This window comes from Lacerta agilis, chromosome 3 (assembly GCF_009819535.1).
Source record: "Lacerta agilis isolate rLacAgi1 chromosome 3, rLacAgi1.pri, whole genome shotgun sequence".
NCBI classification, from domain to species: Eukaryota; Metazoa; Chordata; class Lepidosauria; order Squamata; family Lacertidae; genus Lacerta; species Lacerta agilis.
Genome location: NC_046314.1, coordinates 43,613,462 through 43,630,605, shown reverse-complemented (window position 1 = coordinate 43,630,605; position 17,144 = coordinate 43,613,462). Strand labels below are relative to the sequence as shown.

Below are 17,144 nucleotides of genomic sequence, written 5' to 3'. Positions count from 1 at the left end.
TAGACCAGGCATCCGCAAACTGCAGCCATCCAGATGTTTTGGCCTACAACTCCCGTGATCCCTAGCTAACAGGACCAGTGGTCAGGGATGATGGGAATTGTAGTCCAAAACACCTGGAGGGCCAAAGTTTGGGGATGCCTGGAGTAGACCCATTTAGAACTTATTCAGCTGCATATCTAGTGGTGGTGCATTATGACATGTACAATCATTATTTACAGTGGGAAGCTCTTTGCACTATCGTATTGAGACCTAGCTGCCCCCTTCTGGTCTTTGGGCTATTTGTCCTCTGAATACCAGCAGTCTCTATGGTACTAGATGAGAGATGGCTAGAACAGCTGGCAGAAAATATAGTCGAATCCGTTCTTCTCAGGGTGTTTGCAGTTCATGTTAGCACAGTTCACTTCCCAGTTTTTTCATCTGGAGTACTCAAGTTCCAGACAAGCTGGTGGTTGAGAACAGGCCCACAACCCACCTTGAGCAGAAAGAAATTCAGCAAGGTCATTTACCATTACGGCAGTTCTTTGGAAGGCACGTTAACGGAGCTTATCGAAGCAAAGGATAAATACGGGGGGGAATGGTTTTAATGAAAGTGTCTTTGTGCTTTTTTGCAGAATTTATTCCAAATTCCACCAGAAAAGAATGCGAGAACTGACGGAGGTGGGCCTGCAGAACTTTTTCCATCTTTTCCTCGTGCTGGCAGCTATAGCAGAGACAGAGGACGTTGCCAGCCGCGTGATGGAACTTCTGCATTTCCTTACTCCAGTTTCTACGAGCTTTTCTCTGAGAGCTTTGATCTGGAAGGGCTACTTTGCCTTCATCTTAACGTATGTTGAAAGGAACATGGATATCAGTGTGCTAGCTGAGGAAGTCTCGAATGCCTTCCACACAAAGGCAAAGGAATTCTTAGTTTCCAGAAATGACCCCTTGCTGAAACAAAACCTCTGGGTGCTGCTTTCCACTTACGTTGATGGCGTCCAAGAAGTTTTTGAGACCAGCTGCCACTTGCACCTTTCTGAAGAAAAGCTGCTGAATGATGGCTTTAGTATGCTGCTGCCTGGTTGCCGAGGAGCTGAACTTGCAAGAGTGTTTAGCTTCTTGCAAGATGTTCTGTTCAGACTGAGGTAAGAGTTTTTTAATTCATATTTGCTCAGGGTTTTTTTTTCCTGCTTCAAACTTCTTTTATCAAATTTCTCGCACGTTGACTTTCATACACCTACAGTGTAATACGTGTACTTTATAAAGTATACTTTATAATTGATTCATTTTAAATAAGTTTATCCTGCTTTGCAGCATAAAAGTTTTGGGTGGCAAAGAACAAAAATGATAAATTCATTATAACTTCCTGCTGGTGGGCGACCTGAATGCTAGATTAGGGCCGGATGATCCCAGTTTAGAAATTAAATACAGGTACACAATCGGTTATAACTTAAATTAATCAGAGGGCTGAGGCATGTAAGCGGAAGGCATGGATTCTTTAAATTATGAATTAGTGTGGTGAAGATGTTGGATCCATTTTGGTATAGACTTGACCATATTCATCCAAAGAAACATAGAGGCTAACTCAAACTCTAAAAGGTGTAAGCCACAAAACTGAAAACAGTCTACCAGTGTGATAAGTCTCCTGTTTGATGCCTGACTTGGACTACACAACAATAGTGTTTCAAGTATCTGGCCACCCATATGGGATGAGTGTATTGCATTCATTTGGGTGGGTTTTGATAATTTAAATGGAAGAATGCAAGAGATGTTAAGGGCTGATGAACACATGTTGATCACTTCTTGATGGCATTATTAAGTGATGACTTGCCTCAGGGGTAGTAGTTCAGTCCCACGTGGTATGGTCAGTGGTCAGGTATGATAGGAACTTTGGTCCAACAATAACTGGAGAAAACCATATTGCTTACCCTTGACAGTCACTGTTCACAGATAGACAGCATGCTTTTTAATGGATTTGAATCTCACTTGTATGGTAAGTCAGTAAATGAACGATATGTAAATGAACAAGTACAGCAGTCTTGTATTTCATCGGGGTTGCAAAGCAGGGACATAGTGCTCTGCTTTGCCTATCCAGTAGGCTTGCATACTGGCCATGGAGGAAGTGGCTTCACTTCCTTTGTGATCAATATGGAAGCTGACTGGAATGGTGAAGTGGGGCAGAGCACTCTGCTTCACTGGCATGCTAGCCGACTGGATTGGCGAAGCAGCTCTTCTGTCTCTTTTGAGCAGTAGCAATAACTGTATTGCCTCCAATTGTCTTGTGTAGGAAGCAGGTCAAATTGCTCTCCTGCCTCCTTGGGCAAGCTGCTTGGCTCATGGGATTCCATGGATGCTGGTGCAGCTTGAAAATAATAGAAGCGGTTTGACAATTGCTTGCTTACAGAGGCAAGGGTGGGAAGGAACACAGTGCCTTAATGCTGAGCTAATAAATGTGGTGCCCTCCAGATGTTGCTGGAATGCAACTCCTAGCATCCCCAGCCATTGGCTATGTTGACTGGGAGTGATGGGGATTTGATTCCAACAACAACTGGAGGGCAACACATTGGCTATCCCTGCCTTATTGAAATGTTGTAAGCTGTTGGCATTCTCATTTGCCTCTGAACTTATACGTAATTGTATATTCATCATTTCTGTTGTAGATCACACACACACACACACACACACACACACACACACACTTTTTATTTATTACACATACCTGTTTGTAGACCTTTTGCAATATTTCATGTAGCCCCAAAGTTCCTGCTTAGATAAAAAACGACATAAAACAGGAGAATGGCATGGTGACTAGTAAAAACTGGAAGGATAGTGTCTCATCACTAATCAGTTTTGCCTTGATTTATTGATACAGTTTACAACCTCCAAACTGTCCTTTCCGCAATAAACATATTTCTGTCCACTAATTCACATTGGAGGCAGCTCTTCAATTTGAAGGGGGGAAAGCTGCCTTAGGGAGGTCAGAAGACATCTTCCCTTGCCACCCTGCCACAAGCCCTAATGAGGCAGTTATTGATTGGTCACTGTAGAAATCTGAGGATTTGTGGGGGAGGAGCGCTAGAAAATATGCATTATGAACAGTGGGAAGAAACTGACCTGCATGTTTACCTTAAGTACTTTGTTACTGTCTGGATAGTTTGACTTCTGCTGTCAGTAGCTTGTAAATCCAAGGACAACTGATTATTTTTTTTCCAGGCTGTCTTTGAACAAAGATAAAGTGTTTGACAAAGGGTAGGTGATTTATTAGGAGGGTCTTTGTAAATTGGTTTAACTTGGTTTTTAAAAAGTGCAGACTATCCAGATGCAGAAGACACACTCTCTGGAACTGTACAAAAGCATTGTGCATGCTACCTTGGAAAAGGTCCTTCGGTCTTGAATGGCCTGCTTAGTCACAACAGAGTTGTATTTTTGACGTTCAAATAACATGAAATTCTTAATTTGAAAAAGCCTTAAATGTTGTATGAATTAATGAAAGCTGTGAAGTTCTGATTCCGACTGCATGGTTCTTCACTACCTGATTGGAAAGCTCCTTCCTAGCTGATTGCTGTCAACAGGACCAGCCCTAATGTTAGGCAAAGTGAGACCTCAAGTAGCAAATGCTGGAAGATAGGGAGCAACAGTAAGGTAGGGGAGACAGAATTATTTATATTATTTAAAAGCATTTCTAACCTTCCCAGCTCACAAGAGCCTGGGGGTAGAGCGCAATAAAACAAGGCAAAGATATAGCGTGTCAGCAACACAGCAATATAAACAAAAAAACAGAGCAGGAAATGAACAAACCAGAACAGCATGCAACAAATCTGCATAATTACTGAATGCCTGAGTAAGCAAATACATTCTCAGCTGGTGGCAAAAGCTCTCACCAGTGATGACACCAACTGAATCTCAGAAGAGAGGAACTTTCACAAACATGGTGCAATGGCAAAGAAGGTCCTTTCTCTGGATAAAGATGCCATGTCCATTTGGAAGAACTAATAGGGTCTCACTTGCAGATATTAACTCGTAGTAAGGTCAGTATGGGAGAAGGAGATGTGCCTTGAATCTCGCCAAGTTAGTAGTAAACTAGTAGCCACTGCAGCTGCTTCAGGACAGGTGTTATGCGGTCCCAATAGACATGTGCTGACATGGCAGGAATCTTCTCTTTCTCACCTGCCCCCTTTGCCAGTAGTGAGGAACAGTGCTACAGGAAAGCATAAAATTAGATTGTACTTAAGGTCAACCAAACCTCCCTTTCATGTGCTGTGCTCAGCCATCAGTAGCATATCAATAGGCATTTAGGTGGCTTGTGAAAGATTTCTCTTCCTTGGAGTTTCACCAGAGACTAAGGCAGGTTTGGGTGATAGCCAACTATAGTCATACTTCGCGTAGACTACTGAAAGCAAGTATGGGTGTTACTTGGTTAGATACCACCCTTTATGTTTGTGCTGGTAGTTGGTAGCCAGAGGGTTTATTCTAATTGGCTTCAAATTCATACCTCTATTTTTATTTCTCTGCTTCTCAGCATGTTACCCTTCCCTAATCATGAAGTGCTTAATATTTTTAAATAAAATTAATACTTCTTGGAACTTGAAAATGAACATGATGGTATACTGTTTACTGACCCCAGTAAATGATTACAATATGCAGTATTTTGAGGCAAATCCATAAACCTGTTATATTATTGGCTGCGCTTGTGCTAATGTATGCATGTATGTTGGGTTTTTAAAAATGATTTTAGGTTGTTTTGCTTCGGTGCTATTTTTAATATGGTTTCAATTTTTTAAAATATCTATAACTGATTGGTGTAGGGTTTTTTTTAGTTGTATCTGTTATTTATTCATTTTATAAACCGCCTTGGGTTCCACATTGAGAAAAGGCAGAATGTGTTTGCGTGTCCGTGTGTACATATAGAAACCATATACAGTGTTACCTCGGGTTGTGGACACAATCTGTTCCGGGGTGCCATTTGCACCTCGAAAATTCTGCAACCCGAGCGGTGATATCGGGCATGCGGAATGCTTCTGCACGTGCGTGTGGCAAAACCCAGAAGTAAACACTTCCGGGTTTGCCGCGTTCGTAACCCACGCTGTTCGCAACCCGCAGGGAACGCAACACGAGGTACGACTGTAATAATATTTATTTCCCAATTGTGTAAAAGCAAAATGCACATAGCAATATTGTAGCCCAGTGTGGAGAATCTGTAGCTTATTCTGTGTGGGTCTGCCAAGAATAGGGTTATAGAGCAATACCCTTGGCCAGATTAATAACATGCATTCTTGGCCACCTCTCTGATTTGGCAAAGGAGCAAATGTCTCGCTGTAGCAATCCTTCCTGTTTTAAGATCCAGGTGGGAATAAGATATCAGCCCTTGCATAAATGTAATATTTCTGCCAACTGTTCTGGGTGTAATAGTTCTAGGACTGTCAGAATGTGCAGGTAAGTAGGAAGTGAGATCACTGATTAAAGAGAGAAGCGGCTCCCTGTAGGCAGTTAGTTAATAATAACTTCATATGCCACTTTTCTGCTAACCCAAGATGATGGCTCACAGGAGCATTCCTTTATTGCTGATTAAGTAGCATTATGAAAATACTGACTTGGCTGTGTTAACTAAATGCCTTGGTATTTAAAGCTTAGAATGTCAAATAGTTGTAGCAATCCCCTTTAACACATCACATAGAGTTTCTGGAATCACATTTCAAGTCTCCCTTCTTCCTTTTATTTGAGGTTATAGTAGAAATGGCAATTTCTCCCCCATTTTGCAGAGTGAGGCATAGCCAACAGCTGTACTTTAATTATAGCCATTCATGCTGCTGTGTTAAGGGACTGCCATCCTTTCCATTATAACTCCTTTTATTTTCAAGGATTTATAACACAGCTATGAAAATTTGCTCTTGGGCTAAAACGTGATTCGTGAGGTCTTGTAAGAGTGTTCACTTTTTCCCTATTTCTTTTTTCTTAAGCAAACATTAAAAAGCTTTCACTTTGCTTGAATATAGCCTTCATGTTGAAAAGAGGAGGGGGGAGAGAGAAGAACTGGATGCTTTCTAGAATATTCTGTTCGTTTCTCTCTGGAACAGTTTCCCATTCTATACTTGCTAATAGTATGTAGAGCAGTAATTCCCAAATTCTGTGCTGCAAGATCATTTCTAGCATGCTCTGATAAATAAATGAGGGTCCCTTGATCTGGCTTGATTTCGGTCTTCATCTGATGGGTAAAATTGGATGGTTTAATTACGCTCAATGTAACAAAAGCCACAGGGTTACCTAACCTATGAAGGAAGCACTCCCACAATAGTGATTTACACGGAAATTCAAGGGATATGATTTCCAACAGCCTGGTTCTGACATGAGCAGAATGTGTGCTTTTATTAAAAATGCATCTCTGGGTTATTTGTGGGGCATAGGAATTCGTTCTCCCCCCCCCCCCCAAAAAAAAATATAGTCCGGCCCACTACATGGTCTGAGGGATGGTGGACTGGCCCACAGCTGAAAAAGGTTGCTGACCCCTGGCTTAGGGTAATACTGGCACAGAGAGAACTCTTCTGTAAGGTACAGTTACTTGGATGGTATATTTGAAACACTGCAAATCTAAAATGGGTACCAGCAAAGGATTTTAAAATTATTGTTGTAAAGGGAATTTTTACAGCTTGTGAATTCTGAATATGATGTGAGAGAAGTAGGAAACAGGCATAAATCAATGATAGAACAACTGAATTGCATGCAGAGAGGTCCTAGATTAAATCCCTGAAATCTCTAGGTAGGGCTGGGAAAGACTGATGCTTGAAACCCTGAATGTTGGGAATCAGATGTGAGATACCCATGCAGCAGAAGTTGCCCCCAGTTCCATTCTCCACACAGAAGCAGCTTAAAAGGTCTACACTAGTTTACTGCTGCAGATGATAAGGCTTCAGTAATACAGTTGCAGACATTGATATCTATGGACAGTTTGTAGGCTTTTCAGATACAGATACAGATACAGTGGTACCCCGCTAGACGAATGCCTCGCTAGACGAAAAACTCGCTAGACGAAAGCATTCGTCTAGCGGGAGGCAGCCCCGCTAGACGAAAAAGTCTATGGGGCTGCCTCGCAAGACGAAAAAATTTCGTCTTTTTTTTTTTTCTTTTCGTTTTGCGGAGCGCGGCTCCCATTGCCGCTCCGCAAGACGAAAACCCCGCTAGACGAAAATTTTCGCGGGACGAATTATTTTCGTCTAGCGGGGCACCACTGTACAGATATATTTAAGTACCAATCATCTCTGTTGCTCCAGGAAGTCAAGACATAGCACAGTCAGACTTACTTCTCAAGATTGACCCTGACACACCAAACTGGCATGCATTGACCACTTATAGCAGTGGTTTTCAACCAGTGTGCCATGGCACCCTGGGGTGCCTTGAATGATGGATGGGTTGCTGCGGGCAACACTGGCCTCTGTCCCCCTTTCCTTTCTTCCCTCCTCTGATGCCCTCTCGTGTCTCTGCCTCCCCAAGGCTTGCACAGCTATTTATCGCAGTAGCCCTGGCTATAAGCTCCACGGGTGAATGGTGCCTCTGGGAGGCACCTCTCTTTGGGGCAGGGGTGGGGGGAGCTCAGAGACCAGGGACGGCAGCAGCAGCTGCCTGGAGGACTTCCAGGGAGAGGGAGAAGAGGCTGAGGAGACACTCCACAAGGGAGGGTGTTCAAAGCAGAGTGAGAAGCTGCCAGCTCTTCAGGCAAGGGGTGACATAACTAGCTCTTGAGCCCCACAAAGAAGGTAGTTGCTTAAGGGAGCCATGGACTCAAAAAGGTTGAAAACCTCTCACTTAAAGAGACAGCACAATAGATTTGACTGACCTTGCACCTGTTGGCTTAGCTTATTCATGCAATGATTTATGCTCATGAAAGCAGTTGGGCCTTTTCTACAGTGGCTCCCCATTTGTGGATTGCTGTCCACAGGGAGGCTCCCCTGGCACCTTCGTTACATATCTTTAGGTACCACGCAAAAACATTCCTATTCTCCCAGGCCTAATTAAACAATCTATAGCCTTTTAAACTGGATGCAGGGTGTAGTTTTTGTTCATTGCTATGGTGTGTATTTTAGTAATTTTATATTGTAAACTGTATAGAAATTTCATCATCATCATTTGCTTCCACAGAACATGTGTATTCTTTATACATATGTTTCTGTGGCTACATTAAAGAGAAATCTAGCAATATTAAAAAGGGCACTGTGAAAGGAAATGGATTTGACAAGTGGCTGTTGTAGCTGTTAAAGGCTGAAGCATATTGAATTTGCAATATGGGAGGGCAGAAGGCATGTATAGAAAACATTGCAAAAAGCTTGAGTGAGGATTAAAATTAATCATAAAAGGTATATAGCAAAGACTTTGAACATTATGTAAAGTTTATGTGGATATATTTTGGAAATGTGAAGCTTAAGATACTTTTAGGTTTGTAGGGAACAAACCCTTGAGAATAGAAGGAACAGTGTCTATCAATACTCTGGACACCATTGAGCTTTCATGCAGGTCTGCATATTAATTTTTATATTTTTGTGGAGCTTGTAAACTTGTAGTTTATAATGACACTCACTGAGCCTTTGGATAAAACTGAGCAGTAGGGAAATGTAGTGGTCAGAGGTGCTAATCTTCCCCTTTGGTTAGCTTTTGTGTCAAAACTTCATAGGGTCAATAGAGTTGCGAGCTGTTGTGATTTAAATAGGTTGCAGACTAAAAAAAAACAAACCCCACTGTATTTAAGGTTTATCTGACAACATTTCCCCCCTCAGCCAGAGCACCATTCCAGCAAAAATGGTTGTCTCTCTAATAAACATTCTTTGATAGCTAGACTGTTGCTAAATCAACAAATAAGAGTGTATATTCATTATTGTTGCAGTGCACCCTGTAGTTCTTCAGACTGAGTGTGGAATTTCTACTTTGTATCTTTACTATGGAAATATATACTTGGTGGGTTTTTTGTGGGGTTTTTTTAGGGGGAGGGGGTTGTGTTACACTTTGTCATCAAAAATGCCCTGTGGGAAGCCCTCTGAGCCCATCAGGATACTTTCTTCTTCTTCTCTTTTTATATCATTGAACAGATAAGCTGATAAAGAGAATGCAGAGGTGTGTTTTTTACTCTGGGGTTTCAATATTGGCCCTTGAACAATATATTTTTCCAATATATTCATCTTCCTGAATACTATTGTCAGGCGGGGAAACGTAATAGGTCTTAGAATTGAGTTGATCTTTGCCATAAGCTAAGTCTTCCTTTAAAAAAAAAAGGTTTGTTTTCTCCATCTCTATAAAGATGCTTAGAGTGCTATTTGTTCAGTGACAGGTCATTGACTCTGATTTAGGACGATATTTATGCCATGGGCCTTAGATGCAGTGGCTGTTGTGGTCTGCTTTACATGTATATGAGAGGCTCTTCTTGCCACACAGTAGAAGTTGACGTTGACATCACAGAAATGGTAACGGTAGCTGTCATGTGAGCACTGAGCACTCCCCCTGTATTCTCCCCCTTCTCTGAAAGGTCTCCCAACTCTCTGAAACAGATTGATTTGTTGTTGTTGTTTTGAGGGGGTAGGAGGGTGAATCTCTTCCACAAACAGGCTCTGTTTCACCATCGGATAGACACTGTTGTGTTTCACTCAGTGTTTATAAGCAAAATACTGTATTTTGACATGTATAAGACTAGGCTCCCCCCCCTAAAAAATAATGTCCAAATTTTGGGGGCGTCTTCTACATGGATAGATCTTTCCCCATTTTCTTAAATCGGAGTTGCCCAAAATGGGTGTCTTATAGACAGAAAAATACAGTATTTTTTTAAAAAATCAATCCAGACAATGCAAACAACTTTAAACTAAATAGGGACGGAAAACAGAGTCTAATACAGAAATAAAATAGCAGTATGCAAGCCACCCATAGGCGAAGCGGCAACCACGGAAGAGTCTGGAGAAATTGGAGGCAGTTGCAGTTCATAAAAGCGTGGTGACAAGCTGGCTACTTAAGGAAGGCCGGCTGCTTCCCTCGCCAGCACCTGCAACTGCTGTGCTGAAAGTGAAGCGTGTGGTTGTGCCTGCTCATCCTGCTCCTGATTCCGTGTACCTGACTTCGGCTGTTCCTGACTCGGTCCGTTAAACCTAGGCTCTGTCTGCCTCTGGCAGCTGGCTTCTGCACACCATTCCGTTGGCGCCATAACAATTCCACAGAGGTTCACCATATTTAGCTTTCAGTGTGGTATAGTGGTTAAGATTGGTAGACTCGTAATCTGGGGTCTATTAGTTCCTCATCTCTTAAAGAAAGTGAAAAGTTGAACTGGCCAATAGTATAAGAGCAGAGAAGAGAAGCAAGCTCACCTACTCTAGTATGACGGGCACAGATCTATGTAACAAAAGGAAACGGGAGGAAGGAATAAAGGTGAAGTTATATATACAGTGTAAAATGCCCAGCTAATAACAAGAAGGTACTGAATAGCACCCCATGGCTACTTTCCTTGCAAATTACACACACACACGCACACACAGATTGGCATTGCATTGGTAGACTGGGGAACCGGGTTTGTGTCTCCGCTCCTCCACATGCAGCTGCTGGGTGACCTTGGGCTAGTCACACTTCTCTGAAGTCTCTGAGCCCCACTCACCTCACAGAGTGTCTGTTGTGAGGGAGGAAGGGAAAGGAGAATGTTAGCCGCTTTGAGACTCCTTCGGGTAGTGAAAAGCGGGATATCAAATCCAAACTCTTCTTCCTCTTCCTCTTCTTCTTCTTGTTCTTCACACTCTACTTTGGAAGGTACATTGTGTTTGTGCACATATATACACATACCATTGCTGTCAACTTTCCCTTTTTTGCGGGAAATTCCCGTATTCCAGCACCGTTTCCCATTGCAAAAAAGCAAGGTTGACAGTTCTGACACCCCCACCACCACCAACAAAACACATGTTATCTGTCCCCTTCTTTGGGAGAAATAATTATACACATTTACAGTTTTTATTTCCTTGCTTAGCCAAAAAAATTAAATGAACAACTTTATTTTGATTTAAATAAAAACTTTACTTTGGATGCTGCTTTATTTTAATATTCAAAACATTTTACAGCATTTACCCCAACACACACACACACACACACACACACACACAAAACACCCAAGCACACAAACGCCCTCCCAGGAGTGGCATGATTAAACAAGGAGCTGAAATCCCAAAATTCTTCTGTCTCATATTCCCTGGCTAAGTTGCATCATAGAGATGAAGAGAACCACTTATGTTCAAGATAGCCTAAAACAGCTGGAGGGGCCCCTTGCTTTCTTAAGGCTGCATTGCCCAGTGCAGCTCGCTGAAAGATAAGAAAATGCTGATCTCAAAGAGGGTATCGCTCTGCCTAGGCTACTACCATGTCAAAAGTTGCTTCTTTTCTTCTCTGCTGTAACCATTTTATCTAGCAAACCTGCTCTGACGCTTGTTCTGTAACCTACCTGTCAGCTATACATGATTTACTGTTGTGAAAGACTAAATCCACCAAATATGCTTTGAGGGGGGAAAAGGGAGAAAAGTACAAAACCATTTCAGAGTATACAAGCACCTGCTGCTCGTGGCTCATAGTTGTTTAGAAAAATATGTGATCCCTGAAGAACATCAATGTACATTTATTTTCTGGTTGAAGCACTCCACTTTTGAAACTACAGGTTTTTTTTCCCTTCAATGAACTTTCCTCTTCATATTTCTTTTCTTTGCAGGTGGTGGTGGGGGAAAATAGCTATTTATACAGATTTGCGGGATTTCTCCCCTCCCTCTTATTGAACAAAGGGGGGAGGGAGGGATGCAGTGATAGTTAAAATAAAATAAAATCTAATTAGCATTGAAATACCTTGATTTGGATTGCTGCTTCTTTAGCTTGGAAGACCAGATAGATAGATAGATAGATGGATAGATAGATAGATATCTTTGTCTTTAGGATAACTTGCCAGATTTAAGGCTTATTCAAAATGAAAAGAAAGCTGAAGCAATTTTCTTTATTCCATTTCAGTCTCCTAAGGCCTATTTCCCCCTGGTGAGCTCATAGCAACAGGGGGGTTTAAGGGAATTCAGCTTTCTGCAAATTAATGTCTCACATCATGAAAATTCAGGAGTCCCCCCCACCCTTCCTATCTTGAAAAGTAATACAGTGAGTGCGAGTATTATTTCTTGCCAGCGGGTGGAAGATGAATGATTTTGTCACAGTTTTACTGCTTGATGAGCAGTGTCCTGAGGGTCAGGCTTAAGTCTGTGTCACTATGCTGCTCATTACTCTTGAGCTAAATAAGGGCTGATTGGATCTAAATTGCCTAGCACATGGGCCACAGATGAGCTCAGTGAGTAGGGGATGACCTGCTATTCAGGCTGGGAGTAACCCCGGTGTGCAAATGCTGTATTAGAACACCGTGGGAGAACGAGAGGCTACTGACTGCTGCCAGCAAAAGAAATCGAAATGTAAAAAACTCTTTGATGCTGCAGTGTTAGAATTTGAAATGTAGGAAGTGACAGGTTGATGGTACTTATCAGCTTTGGCTGGATTAGAGAACAGTGTCATCTTGCTTATATAATGACAGAAGAATGAAGCAAGTTCCCAACCAGTCTGCACTGCCTGCACCCGGTGGCTGCTGTCAGAGTTGATGCTGCCTCCTACTGGCAGCCTTAACGCTAGAAGTGGCAATGGCGTTGACAAATCTATGGTGATGATACACTTTTAATTATTTTTAGTGTTCTAGAAACTGGAAAGAGAAGAAATGCATGTGTGTCTTTTCTCCAGTACAAACAAAAATGGAAAGATGGGGGAAATAACAACGTGCATTTCTAGGTTGTAATAGTCCTTTATTAAAAAAAAAAAAAAAACCTGGGAAAGGAGGCTTTGGTAATGAGGGCTACGCTAAGATATTCTGCCTTCATTTTTTATTCAAAAGATAAGCACATTCTTTTATTTATTCTGTCTCTTTGGGAACAGTTTGTGCTGGTTTTAGAACTGTGATTCCAGAGGATAAACTTGATTGAAAGCTTGCTGTTTCCTCCACTGGAGGTTTTTAAACAGAACTTGGGTGGCCACCTGTCATGGATTCCTGCATTGCAGGGGGTTGGACTAGATGACTCTTGGGGATCCCTTCCAACTCTACTATTCTATAATTCTATTAAATAACATGGAGAGTACTGACCTTGGATTTCAGCAATTTGAAGGATGATTTGAACACTGCTGTGTTTGTCTGGTTATGTTTAGTGTACTTTGGGCATCGATCTTAGCACCTTTGCTTGTTGACAGATCTGTGATCAGATCTGCACCCCCCACCCCCCACCCCCGGTATTCTGTTCTGATGCCAGTTGAGTTATTTGAGAAAACTCTGTGCGCTTTTAAATTTTTCAGTTCATGGGTCAGAATGCACTTCATCAGATGCATGATGTGTTATCTGAGTTGTGTATATGTGTGTACACATGGAATACAACACATAAACACACACACACACACACACACAAAATAAAGATTGGATGGAAGTTAGAAGGAACTGAAATGCAAGAAGCAACAGTGGTATTCTTGGACAGTGTCTCATGGACTTTTATGAGAAAAACAACAGAGACTATGAAGTTTGGAACAGAATTTATCAATGTGATAAAAGCAATATACACTGAAAATGGGCCAATATAATAAAATAATATATTAATATAATTAATGTAATAAGCAGAGAAATGCAGCTTCAAGAAAGGAACTAAAGAAGGTTGCCCCCTGTTGCCATCGCTCTTCATTTTAATATTGAAAGTCTTAGCCAGAACAATACAAGAGGACAATGATATAAGTGGAATCTGAGTAGGACAGCAAGCCTATAAGCTGAAAGCCTTCGCCAATGATGCAGTGATGATGTTGGAGCACCCATTGAAAAGTTTCCCAGAGGCATTGGAAATGATAACAACATTTGGCAACCTAGCTGGATTTTATATAAATAAGGAAAAGACTAAGGTGATAGTTAAAAATTTAGAACCACATGTTAAAGAAAGACTGGAAGCTATATCAGGAATTAAAATTGGGGGGGGGGGGTTATATGTTTGGGGATATGACTCACAGCCAAAAAGCTGAATCTTTTCCAAGACAACTACTCAAAAAAATGGAACGATATCGAAAAGGACCTAGAAAAATGGAGTAGAATCCCTCTAAGTATGACAAAATCAAAGCACACAAAGGTTTCCAAAATCATGTGATAAGAAGCTTGTACATTGTCTGGTTGAGATATAAAGACTTTTTGGAAAGGAAACCAGCACGCTGGATATCACCTACTGAGGGGGGGGGTATCGGGGGTATGGGAAATAAGGGGGGTACATATAAGGACTTTATAGAATTTAAAGAAGGAAGAGCAAGACTAAAAGAAAGGAGATATAAGAATGGATTATCAATATTGTAATGATTCCAATATATTCAATTGAATGAAATATTTTTAAAAGAAAAAGGATTAGTGGAAGGGGGCTCAAAATTTGAAATAATTGTTTTAGGGGAAAAAACAAAATTAATATATAAAATATATAAAAACTTATTGGAGTGGGAGACCAAAGACTAAACGGTAAAAGCAATAATGACCCACTGGGCGATAGATATTGGCCATAATATAGAATTATCAAAGTGGGAGAAATTAGGGTGTGTGTGTGTGTGAATTTTTCAGCCTGCTATATTATTAAAGAAAACCTATAAATGATAATGTACGGGTGGTACTTGACACCCAGCAAGATGGTAAAAATGTATTTTTAAATATCCAAACTGTGCTGGAAGTGTCAAGAGGTGAAAACTGTGCTGGAAGTGTCAAGAGGGAACCCTAATGCACATTTGGTGGACGTGTAATCAAGCCAAGGATTATTGGGAATTGATCTTTGTAGAACTAAAACAGATTTTTAAATTTACGTTTTCCCCAAAACTTGAGACCTTCCTACTAGGCATAACATATGTCAATATCCCTGAAAAGGCATATGCAACCGCTTGCAGCCAGAATAATATATGCCAAAAAAGGAAGGAAAGAGAAATCCCAACCAAAGAACAATGGCAAAATGAATTGAAACACCCAGAGCTAGCATACATGACAGTGAAAATAAGAAAGCAAGATGAAACTCAGGTTACGGATGAGTGGAAATACTTGGGAGAATATTTAAAAAGATATAATATTTAACTTACAAGTAGGAACAACAGTTTGAGCAGCATTTACCGACAATAAGGGATATTTATAGGACAAGATAGGATGGAAGAAAAGGATATGCAGCAAAATAAGGTTTGATTAGAATGCCATGGGGGAATGGACTAGGAAGTCCTGAGGGAAGTGATTTATTATGGGAAATGTATAAATAAATAAATAAAAAATAGGAGGAACTGAAATACAGAAAAGTGGAGAGAACATTTCTAAAAAGTTGGCTTTTCTGAAATGCACACACCTTTTCTCAAAGGCTGGAAAAAATAGTTTGGAATGCCCCAAGGATTCCCCAGGGTGACATTATGGTTCAGGACTGGTACCAAAAACATTTTTATAAAATTTTGCTCAGCTTTACAGGGAACACTTCTCCCTGTCTCTTAGTAGGAAAGAGAACAGGGTAATTCTAATATAGCAGGTCCATGAGCTTGCCTCGCTCCCCTTCCTCCCCTCAAAAGCAATCTGCAATGTTATTAAAGATCACTTAGCCACAATCAGGTCTATGGGAGAAGATCTGTGGAAGGCAAAAATTGCTCCTCTCCTTTGCCTATGGGGGTCTCTAGGGGGAAAGTGCTCTGCTGCCTGAGAATGGGTGATAGATGAGCAAAGGGTGAGGCTACTTTTAAATACTATTTTCAAGCATGTTGTTGCTTTTGTTCTTAAACTGGAACTGCACAAATGAAATAAAGTTTCTTAAATTTGGTTCCTTGTTTAAAACAAACTTCACCACCACCCTGACATTCAGTTCAGTCTTTAACAGTGAAAGCCTTTGATATGTCTGCATTATGAACGTTATGACAGAAAAAAAACGGTAGTTGATAGAAACCCTCTTGAGCTTCATTGTTGCCTTTTAAGTTTGAAACGGGTGGAAGGGACACAAGACTGAATTTCACTTCATTAGAGTTCATTACAAAAGGGTTTTGCTGTATTGCAGTGTGGCGCTGAACCTCTGGAATTTTTAATGACTTCAGACACCCTTTAGAAGGCTGGGAAACTGAGAGCAGAATGCTGCTTCAGTGGAAGTTATTTTCTAAACAGGAACATTTCTGAAAAAAAGTCCTTAGTAGCTCTATCTCCCAAGTCCTTAGCAGCTCTGTCTTCATGTAAATTAACACTGTAAATTGTGCAGCTAGTGAGGGGGGTGGTAGGAATTAAAATAATTCCAATAAATGGTTTAATTTATGCCTCAGCAGTTAGCATGCTCCTGGTTAACAGAAATACCCTTCGGCTACACAGGATTTTGGAGGGTTGTAGGGCACTCATTTGCACATAAATAGCCATTAACTGATAAATTCCCAGAGGTCTCCTGTTGCATGCTAGTGGTTTTGACCTACTTAGCTAGCTTAAATTTGTTTTACAGAATTATTATAATTCCATCCTTGGCACTTAAACTTTGTGATTAATGCATGCCTCACAATACAATTAAAGTATAATTACACAGATTTACAGTTTGCTATCATGGTGTTATTGTTATTACAAAAGAGCTGGTTTTGGCAAATATTAGAAGAATTAGGGTTCTGATACCCATCACTTTGCAGTTATTAAGTGATTATGTTAAATGGGACTCCTTTACCTCTGAAGAATGAGTTGGAGAGAGGTGAAACATTAACACACTGAATGGCTTTAAGTGATTGTGCAGGAGCTATAAAGTAATTTCTGTCACATATCCGTAGATGATAGGATGCTTTTATTAATCTTCATATTGGAGAGGGCAAGAAGCACCCTTTAATTCTGTTCCTTCAAATCATTTCATTAAGAGTTGAAATGTAGAGACTATGAGGGGTTGTGTCAGTTCTCATAAGTAATGGTTGTTTTGGATAACATGTACAGTTATCTAAAATCTGGAATCACAGTTGATCTAAACACAGATCAGAAGTGGAAAACTGGAAACTCATACCAGCACTCAATTGATCCTAAGTGGATCTGTTCAGACTAGCAGTCTTTATGCTCAAGTGCTGGATCAGCTTGAGGATCAATCTAAATTCTGCTGGCTGCATTCAGTCCAAGTATG

General features: G+C 40.9%; 1 protein-coding gene across 1 annotated transcript in view; it reads left to right on the top strand.

The window, feature by feature from the left end:
- Window positions 1–17,144, top strand: part of LOC117043606 (protein MMS22-like) — a 69,606-nt gene that overhangs the window by 22,654 nt on the left and 29,808 nt on the right. Inside the window, exon 13 of the mRNA XM_033143473.1 lies at window positions 612–1,121. Coding sequence (XP_032999364.1) covers window positions 612–1,121 — 510 coding nt within the window. The remainder of the gene's footprint in view (window positions 1–611; window positions 1,122–17,144) is intronic.